This window comes from Pterocles gutturalis, unplaced genomic scaffold (genome assembly GCF_000699245.1).
Source record: "Pterocles gutturalis isolate BGI_N339 unplaced genomic scaffold, ASM69924v1 scaffold1778, whole genome shotgun sequence".
In the NCBI taxonomy this organism is placed as follows: Eukaryota; Metazoa; Chordata; class Aves; order Pterocliformes; family Pteroclidae; genus Pterocles; species Pterocles gutturalis.
The window spans coordinates 68,554-78,280 of NW_010117722.1; the positions used below are offsets into that span (position 1 = coordinate 68,554).

Consider the following 9,727-nt stretch of genomic DNA (forward strand, 5'->3'; position numbering starts at 1 on the left):
GCACTCCAATTAGCTGCAAATGGCAGTGGTGCTAAGAAAGCTGCTGTAGATACAGTACCAGGATGACAGAGTTCTGCGCCTTGGCTATGAAGTCAACGTTGGTACCTCCAATCACTACCTTTTAAGAGAGAAGAAAGAAGTAAAAAGTGGTTGGAAGGACTTGAGAGAAAAGTTTCCAAGTCTTGGATTTTTCTAGTCACTTTTCCCACCCTCTTGAAAGCTACCTAATTTACAGTGTGAAGGCCTGTGCTTATTTTGGATGGCTAGACACAGGTCTGTACAATCTCAATCAGAAAGAACAGAAATCTCTTCTATATGTCGATTTCTGAATGATGCCTGCTTATAGCCAGCCCCAGCGTGGCAGGTGGGATATTATTGTGAACACATATGGGTGCTGGTGGTTTCTCTGTGTGGTGATAGAGTAATATAAGAAGCTGCATGTGTCTGGTCATGTCAGTGCCCTTGAAGCCATCTCTCTTGGGACAATTTTTGACATACCAAACCTCAGAAACATTCAAGCACTCTTGTGTAAAAAAGCAAAGAAAATGGGAAAAAGTGGACCAAAAAAAATACAGTCATTTCTTGCAAGGTCACAGGAGAAATTGCTGTATCCAGTGACACTTTACAGATAGCTGTCTTATTGTCCTACAAAGTCAGAAAAAGCAGTACAGCTCCACAAACAGGAAGTTTCCAGATTCTTTGGGGACATAGAGCTGTTTTTTTCTCATTCCATCAAATGCTGTGTTATTGCCTCTGGAGTCACTGCCCTCTTTTATGTTGACAAATCCTATTGCAAATGGGTTTTAGAAAATTTTTAGCTCTCTAAAGACTACCTAAAATGGATTTGCCATAATATATGTGGTACACACAAAATCTAAGATAGCAAATAGAGTATTAGGATTAAAATGGATCTTGTTTGGGAGATGCTGCATCTCTTGTAATTTTGGCAATGATGAGCAGGAGGCCAACAAAAAGAGATATTTATAAAACGTGCATGGCTCAGCAGCTCAAAATATCTCACTCCACCCCCTTCCAGGTCTACTCCTGTGGTCATGAGTTCCCTAGCAATGAGAGCAATACAGTTGAAGTTGCACTTAAGGGCACAATAAAAGGTGAAAAGGTGATTAAAGTTTTAATGGATTTGATGGTCTAAGACTTAATGGGATTAGGCCACTGTCAGTGTTCATTTCCTGTAAATGTGGATAGGGGAGAAGGAGAGGATATTTATCTGAGAAGAATAAAAAAAACCAAAGAGAGAATGACTGCCAGTGTGAAGCAGAAATACGGGTCTCTGGCTGAGTCACCTTTTACTTTTGGGAACAGATATAAATTTATCCTGTGTTGTCAGCAGAGAACGGAAGGCAGCAGGGGACTCACTGGCTGAGGTGGGGTTGTGTCCTCTTGGCGAGGCAGGTTCCCCTTCCTTCTGGCTTTCTGTAGTTTGCTCAGGGCCACTGCAATGCAGCTGCCCACTCTGGCATTGTTCTGGATCAGAGCAAGGTCTGTTTGCCATTTCTTTGAGAAAAAGAAAAAATACCAGCAAGATTGACCTGTCAGAAACCTATGTAGGAACTGCCTAGAGGGAGGAAGCAGAAAATACATGCTGTGAGTCTTGATAGGTTTGATCCCCCTATACCATAATCCTTTCAGGGCACATACACTGGGTTAGAATACTGGGTGAACACCCTGAATTTTAGATTTTTTTCATCTTCTGCCCCCTCTGTCCACGGAGAGGAAACCTGTCATTTCCATTTGACAGATAGGGAACAGAAGTAAAGGCTTCACAGAGAAAAGAGAAGGTGAAGTGCTTAAACTGGAGCTGAGAGTCTAAAAAACCTCTGAGAATCTTGGCCAGCTTTCCCAGAACTAGATGCCTAATGAGATTTTTCCCAAGTCTCTATAAGCCCATTTTTTATCAGTTTCAGTGGGAGCAGAGTATTAGAGGCTTTGAAAGCCCCACTTTCTGGCTGTGTACAGCTCTAATCCAAAAATGCCTTTACCAATCTGCCCTCACTGACCAGCTGTGAGGTCTTCTAGAGGGCTGGCAGAAGAGCCTGGACATGAACCTGGCTCTCACAGATCCTATGACAGCATCGCAGCCAGTAGATCTGCCTTTCTGTTCCATGTGCAAGAGGATTCCTGCTCACCCAGGGGTATTTTCCTTACAAGCTTCTCTTACTCTGCACCCGCAGGAAGAGTTGTATAAGGCGGTGTAATGTACAGCGCAGTGCTCTGGAAAGCCCAGGGACCTTCCAGTGTGCAACCCCACCACGGACAACAGTGTCCCGAGACTCCATCACGGAGCAGGCAAGCTCAGGGATCAGATATGAGGGATCTTTTTTGGGCTCTGGACCACCTGCTGTCTGTGCTGGCCTCCAAATTTTAATGTGAAAGCGATGGGGACAGTAAGGGTGCTCCTGAAAAAGCAGATGCAGTTGCTAAGCTGTTATCTGTTTTCAGATACTGAAGTGTTTGCCCCTTGCTAGATTGTCAATAAAATGAGAGGATTTTCCAGCAAGTATTATCAGAAGGGATATGAAGTATACCAGAGTACTTTTTTCCCCCATTCAGTAAAAGGATACTGGAGTCCAGCGATTTCCCATCGGTTAATTCACTGATCTTCTGTAACATAAAAGGGGTCAGTTCTTTGCCTGTGATCCCTTTGGACCTGTGAAGGTAAAGAAAATGCCGGCAAATGAGAAGGACTGAGCTGAAACAGCATCAGAAGAGATGCACTGCTGCTAGCAGATAATTTATCTCCATAAACACATACCGTAAAAAGTCCTCTAAACAAGCTTCAGGTTAGCTCAAACTACAGCTGGAAGTATGTTGTGGGCTCACCCTGCCCAAGGTTAAGCTGTGCTACAGCCCTTGCAGCAGCGTCCCTGAAGTGGTTTACATCCCCAGGACCCTCGGGTGAGCAAAGGATGATAGGGCTTAGGTTGCTTCTCACCTGGCTTCACTGAGAGCTTGCTGGATGGCCTCTTCAATGATCTGGCCTGAGGCAGCTCGTTCCTGGGGACAGGGGACTGCTATCAGCACCCCGCTGCTCAGGCCTAGCCCCAGAGTGCTGGCTGGGAGAAGACAGGCAGATCATTAGCGGATCTCCTTGGATAAATCAAATGCTGAAGGAAAAGGATAGAGGAGAGTGGGCACGGTGAAGGAACACACAGTGCTGGAGCTCCTGTTCTGAGCTGACCCAAGGACAGGGTCTTTTCCAGCGACCAATCAATTTACATCTGCCTATTTGTTTTGAGTCTGTCTGTACAACAAAAGGGGCAGCGATTTTTTTTTTTTTTTTAAGAAAACCAATTCCACTTCTGAAGGTCCAGAAGCTGTTTTTGTAAGCACATTAACATACTTGTGCCCTCCACTTCACCAGTGTGAACAAAACGTGAATAAGCATGGCAAGGTGGCTGCAGCTAGCTAAAAAACTTGCTGTAAAGACTGAACTTCCCTGCTCCTTTATTTTCAAAGCACTGAAGGGGAAGCAGGGAGGTGGGATGGCTTGTTTTGCAGGACAAACTCTTCTCCAAAGTTAAAAAAGAAAGTACCCCATCCAACGTGATTTTTATGACCCTCTTTTCCAGGGCCCTACGTCGGCCTTTCCCTTCTGAAACACACCGATGAGTTCAGCTGCCTCCTCTTCATCCCGGACGTGGTATGGTGCCTGGAAGCCACTCTGGCGTGAGAAGAAGGCTGGGAACTCCCTTGACTCTCCAAAGGCAGCCACACAGACTCCCTGAGTCTCCTGCAGCAGTGAAGGTGAGACAAGTGGGTAATTAGTGGAGGGAAAGGGGACCTACCAAAAGAATGGGACTTTTTCCTTCTACCCAGCTAGAAACTGCCTTTCTTTAGCACAAGATTTGGTTATTTTTATAACCAAAGGGCCAGACATGGTAACTGGTTAGACAGAATCTAGCTTACTGAGACACAGGAGACATGCATGTCCTTTGCTTGTGCTTGGAGCTGAACAAAAGCCATGCAGCTGTCATTAGTGCAATACTGAGTCCAAGGTAACAACCTGTGATCTGAAAATATGTCATGAGCTGACAGGAGTATAAATGAGTGCTCTTTGCAATTGAGAAGTATTGACTTGGCTGTCATCTGAAGTGCTGGCGCTGGTGGCTTCCAACATACCAACCCTTAAAAAGTGACTCTACTGAAACTCCTCTTGATTTCCATTTTAATTCTGATTTTATTTTAGTGTTTGATGGATCTAGCTTGCTAATTCATCAGTTCTGGAGCATTCTCCCAGAAAAGCAAGTCTAAGGCGAGAGAAGGAGGGCATGGCTAGTGCTGCCTTTGGCCTCAGTTGGAATAGCTGCTGGAATAGACCCTTGGGCATGGATAGATTTATGTAAGGGGACAGCCCAGTCCTTGTATAGCCCCAGAACTAGAGAACATTAAATACAGCTTCATGTCCTTTCAACAGTCATTTCTAAAAATCTTAGGCTTAATACCTGCCCTAACACCACTGGGTGTTCTGTACACAAAGCACAACATTATCTGCTTTCAGGCTCAGCAGCCCATGCTACCTACCAGATACTCCAGTGTCCTGCCAATATCAAGGATAGACTTGACTCCTGCAGATACAACAGCAACTGGTGTTCGTCCTAGCTCTGTCAAGTCAGCACTCACATCCAGAGCTGTCAAGGGACAAGCAGCCAGTGTCGGTGATTGTGCTGTACTCCAAGCTGATGTGATCTGCCTGGGATGCCACTGCCTGCTTTTGTAACCATTTAGATCCACAAACAAATATTACAGGTTTAGATCATGCCTTTAGGTGTTAAGATTGAAATACTGACAAAAAGAAGTCACAGGGCTTAGGGCAGAGGTGCAGCCTTACATTGTATCTTTCAGCTCTTTGATCACATGGATAAACAGCATAGAAAAATTGTGTAGAAAAGAAAGAAGAAAGTGTGATAAGGACAAGGACCAAGTTCAAGGAGATGGAATGTAATTTAAGTAGATTTTGATTTTGGTGTTGACATCACTGGCAAAAAAAGTGCCACAGAAGCTTTGCTGACCTCAGGAAACTCCGTGGTCTGGAATTTACATCACATCTGAAAAGGAGGCATCCAGCAGGGCAATGCACTTACACTATGCTAGGAATATATATTGCTAAGAAGAGAGAATGCACTTAAAAGTCACAAACTACACTGCCAAGGCTGGGCTGTTTTCCAGAGAGGAGCATATACCTCTGACACAGACCAAGTCTCTCACAAAAGGCCTAAGTCTCTTTTGTGGTGAGACTCTCCTTCTCCTCAGCTCAGAGAGAGTCAATAACAACACTGTGCTTGGCAGCTAGTATCAGGTTATCCAGCCATTGCAAAGTGGGAAAGGTACGGTCAGCTCCTGTTGCACCAGCAAACAATATCCATATAACCCCATGTAAGAAAAGGATAAAGAGAAATTCCCACCCTCTTAACAACTGGCCAGTGCTCAAGAGGCATAGTGTGAAGCTTCTGGAAAGGAGACACTGTTGAGAAAACAACCATAGTATCAAGAAGAATTATAACTTTACTCTTCTGAGCATACAATTACTGCAGGACAGACTGGGAAAAATGAAAAAGATGGAATTAAATAAAACAGTAGCAACATAGAGAAAAGTAGAATGTATTGGTTTCCTTACTGTTCTCTCCTCCCCGATGGACGCCTCCTATGCCACCTGTCACAAACACGGGGATTCCTGCTTTGTGTGCGGCAATCATTGTTCCGGACACGGTAGTGCCACCAGACAAGCCCTGTCAGGGGACAACCAGTCACAGTCAGCACCCAAGGTGACATGGAGAATACCACGTGCGGGCAGCTATGGTTGTGGTCTGACATGCAGCAATGTCACAACAGCCTGCTGTCACCAGCTGACAAGTTAAATTCTGATTCAAATATTCTACTAGGCAGAAATGCAGAGGAATCATCATCCCTGCTGTGTAAACCGTTCTTGCCCTGATGATAGCAAACACCTTTGTTCTCCAGCGCTTTCCAGCCAGAAGGCTTCACGGCCAGCTAGTGTCACCTTAAGCACTGTGTGCATTACTTGTGATGGCCTGCATGTCACATAGTTTACATGTAATGTGATGATGCCTTATCATGCCAACAAGAATATTCTTAGCCAAGTGTTCATGGCTTGCCAGCCAGTCTAGAATAACTTTTCAGGGCTGTATTTTATGGCTGCTATTCCCTTACTCTGTTGTATTTTGACTCTAGAGAGGACCATGCTTGAGCTTACGAATAAGGTACCACTTTATGTGATACTTTCAAGGGGTTTAAAAGCCACCTGGCTTGAAGCTGGAGAGTACTCTACTATTTCTGTATAGAAAACACCACAACAGAAAATCTGCATACCATACCTGGCTGAGGACGAAAGGAAGATCTCTCCGAGACACTTTAACTACATTTTTACTGCTTGCCAAGAACTCAAGTTCCTCATTTGTGAGTCCCACATGGATTCGGCCCCTTAAAATACCTACAGTGGCTGGCACTGCTCCATTTGTTGTTACAATTTCTTCCACCTCTCTGGCCATGCTAGAGTAAGATAAACAAGACAACAATCACAAAATTAGTGAGGCAAACAATGAGACCAGAAAACTGCCATCTTTCATGGCCATCGTTCCCGGTTCCCAGTTTTATACAGTTCTTGTGATTTCAGGTAAATCCAGTTCCTCTTCTGTGTCTTCCTAATGGCACAAGTTTTTGCACTTGAATTTGTGTAAGTGCAGAGCTCCCATTTTCAGGACAGCAATGTCCAAGCTCTGTGCTTCATTTTTGAGAAAAAAATCACTTGGTTTACAGGTAAATTTGGTTGTACAATAGATTACTGAAAATAGGGATCCTCTCAAAATAGGACTTTTCCACATCTATTACCTGTTATTTTCCTGAGATCATAGACCTTCACAGAAATTCCAGGTAATTCAAGCCCTGGTCAAATGACCAGGACATATTTTTCACAATACAGGCAGTTAGATATAGAGTAACAACAGTGACAAAAAGCTGCAGCCTGAGGATACTCCAGGGCTGCAGACTAGGTCTTTCTAATCTTTGCAGGTTTTATACTTGGTCATTTGTACACTATCCTTTTTAAACGCTGCTGCTTCTCCCTTTCTGAGCAATCTGTACATGCGCTAGGCAATCTTTAACTACTGAAACTACCTCCTCCCCAAAACTGATTTTTTAAAGCTTCATTCCAAGACAGAACGTCAGGTAAAATAATGGCCAGGTAAAAAGCAAAATGGAAAATCAATGCTAAAACCTTCCTGTGCTTTCTGGAAGCAAGGATGGATGGCAGTGTGCAGTGATTTCTAGCACTGTAACTCAATTTAAACACAAATCTACTGAACATCAATAAATAAAGGGTAGAGGTGGGGGGGTTTTCTATGCAGGTCACAGAGGGCAGTGAGAGGGACCAGCAGCTCTCACAGTAGCTGCTCTGAGTGGCGCCACGGAACAGATTTCACTATTGTGTTCCAGTCCTTTTTGCATTACAGAAGATATACCAAAAGAAACTGCAGAGTGTATTCAGTGTCTGTATAAACTATGCAGCCAAAAAGTCTGGCAGCTCTCTCTTAGACCAAGGGATGACATTATGTGCTGGCACATTTTAAAGGAAGCCAGAAATGTAAGGTGTTGGATAAGGAGATTAATAGGTACACCATATGTGTCCTTCAAAGTCCAAATACAGTTGTTTTACACTGGAGTTCTTATTCTGCATGCCTAGCAACCTGACATTTCCATTTGCTCTCACAAGGGTTTTGGCTTGACTAAGGATACTGATACTGTTCCACCATCTAAATGCCTCATTCTTACAACTTTGTGTGAACAAGGAACATCAAGATCCACCTCAGATTCTGAGGATACGCCATGCCATGTGTAATGATGGTGCTTTCCAAGGCTACAACTGGTCTCCCTTCCATCAGGGCTTCCTGTATGGAGGGCTGAATCCTGAAATAAGCACCTGGGGATAAACACAGAAAAGTGAATTATTTGCATGGGTATGTGCAGTAGTGTAAAACAGCCAGTTGTTTTATAAAAGTAAAATTGTCATCATCACAATAAATTTACCCCCTCTTCAGCTGTTCTTTGAGGTGAATTCACAAGTAAATTCATGAAGACTAAAGCTGTGTTTTATGTAAGTGAAGTGTTTGCAAAATATCTCTACTGTTAATATGAATAATAATCCTCATCATCCTCACTGAGTGCTCCTCTACCACTGTTTTTGCAGCTGCATTGTCATTGGCTCATAATATTACTTTAAATTAACATTCCTGTGAGCGAACTGAGCCCTGCAACCACGCCCAAAGAATATGTTTTAAAAGAATGGAAGCACCAAGGATACCATAGTAACTCAATGTATTATAAGACTATGGTGCATCAAGACTATTGCTCTTTGCTTTGCTCCCAGAACACTGCTAGCAAGCTCTCTGCTGCATTCAGATGAGCAAAATGTTTTCCACCCAGGAACTGTTTCAGAATACACTACTCACCATGCAGAAATCTTCTCACCTGGGTGGTCCCACATGCCACAGCAGACACATATCTTCCCAGGCTACAGGCTGTTTTCCTAATCATCTTGTGCGTACGGATGGTCCTGAGATAACAAAAGTCAGGTGAAAATTAAAGAAGTTATTTAGCAATGATGTGCCTGTGTGAAGCTAAACATATAGTCTCTTGCCTTGATCTTGGAAGGTAAACAACCCTCGCCTAGGAGATTGCCTGGAGACTCCTGGTGTTTCAGGCATGAGCCATGGTGTTGTAGCAAAATGTTAAGCTGCAGAAATGGAGTTGGAAGAATTCACCTGGCCCATTGTCAATGCTGGGCTGAAATTGTGGTGGGGCAGAGGAAAGGATGAGGAGTAATGAACTAGAGAGAGCTTAGAAGTAGACAGCCTTTTAATTTCCAAAGCTACTTGCTCATGACAGATTGCAGGCTCAGCCACTGCCACCTCCAACCTGAAAAATCACAAGGAGAAATCTACGAGGTGGACACAGGCAGAGGAATGCTATAAAGGTATGAACCTGTTTTTTGCTGGTGTCTAGGAGGAAACAAGCAGTTCAGTAAAACAAAGAAAGGAGCTGAGAACTGGTAAACCAGATTGTAACTGCCAGGAAAGAGCAGCTTTCCCTAGAGCCGAGTGCTTTATGTAGGCTCATGTTACATCATCCTTCTTAGCGAAAAGCCTTGGAAGCAGAGTGGTAATTGAGCCCTGGCAACAAACTCCAGAAGTCCTCTGGTCTCTTAGCAACTCCCATTCACTTTAATTAAATTCATTTCCAAACAGAGAAAGAGGGGGAGAGAGTTGTAAAGATTAAGAGACTGGTCTGGTCTGGGGGTTGTTTCACTCAGTGACTGACTACTTCACATATTTTCCCTGGGCATTTGGCCATAACCCTCCAGCCTTTCTATTCCTCACCCCTTCACCAGCAGGAAAATATTCCTTTCTTCAATCCTTTGTACCTATTGCTAATTTAGATGGCAAATAAATTAGAATATAGTACTGTGTGCATGTTACATTTAGCAGAAAATGGCTCTGATCTTAGTACTGTGTGTGGCACTACAGCTCTACAGAAACATCTTATACCCAGGAAGAGTATTTTTGCCCAAATCTAAAGACCTCAGCTATACAGGACAGCTTGGCCTGTGTAACACAGGAAAAGAGGGGTTGGTTCAGCTAGATACGATACGCACCTGACCGAAACAGTACAATCTTTTTCCACTTTCCAAATCCTT

At 43.7% G+C, this 9,727-nt stretch overlaps 1 protein-coding gene across 1 annotated transcript in view; it reads right to left on the reverse strand.

The window, feature by feature from the left end:
• The window catches only part of LOC104463512 (pseudouridine-metabolizing bifunctional protein C1861.05-like), a 25,150-nt gene extending 16,582 nt beyond the window's left edge, over positions 1 to 8,568 (reverse strand). Inside the window, exons 1-10 of the mRNA XM_010075883.1 lie at positions 8,484 to 8,568; positions 7,840 to 7,954; positions 6,354 to 6,528; positions 5,636 to 5,747; positions 4,543 to 4,649; positions 3,625 to 3,751; positions 2,954 to 3,074; positions 2,583 to 2,668; positions 1,378 to 1,502; positions 59 to 118 (exon numbers count right to left, since the gene is read on the reverse strand). Of these exons, the coding sequence (XP_010074185.1) occupies positions 59 to 118; positions 1,378 to 1,502; positions 2,583 to 2,668; positions 2,954 to 3,074; positions 3,625 to 3,751; positions 4,543 to 4,649; positions 5,636 to 5,747; positions 6,354 to 6,528; positions 7,840 to 7,954; positions 8,484 to 8,568 (1,113 nt within the window). The remainder of the gene's footprint in view (positions 1 to 58; positions 119 to 1,377; positions 1,503 to 2,582; positions 2,669 to 2,953; positions 3,075 to 3,624; positions 3,752 to 4,542; positions 4,650 to 5,635; positions 5,748 to 6,353; positions 6,529 to 7,839; positions 7,955 to 8,483) is intronic.
• Between the last annotated feature and the right edge of the window lie 1,159 nt (positions 8,569 to 9,727).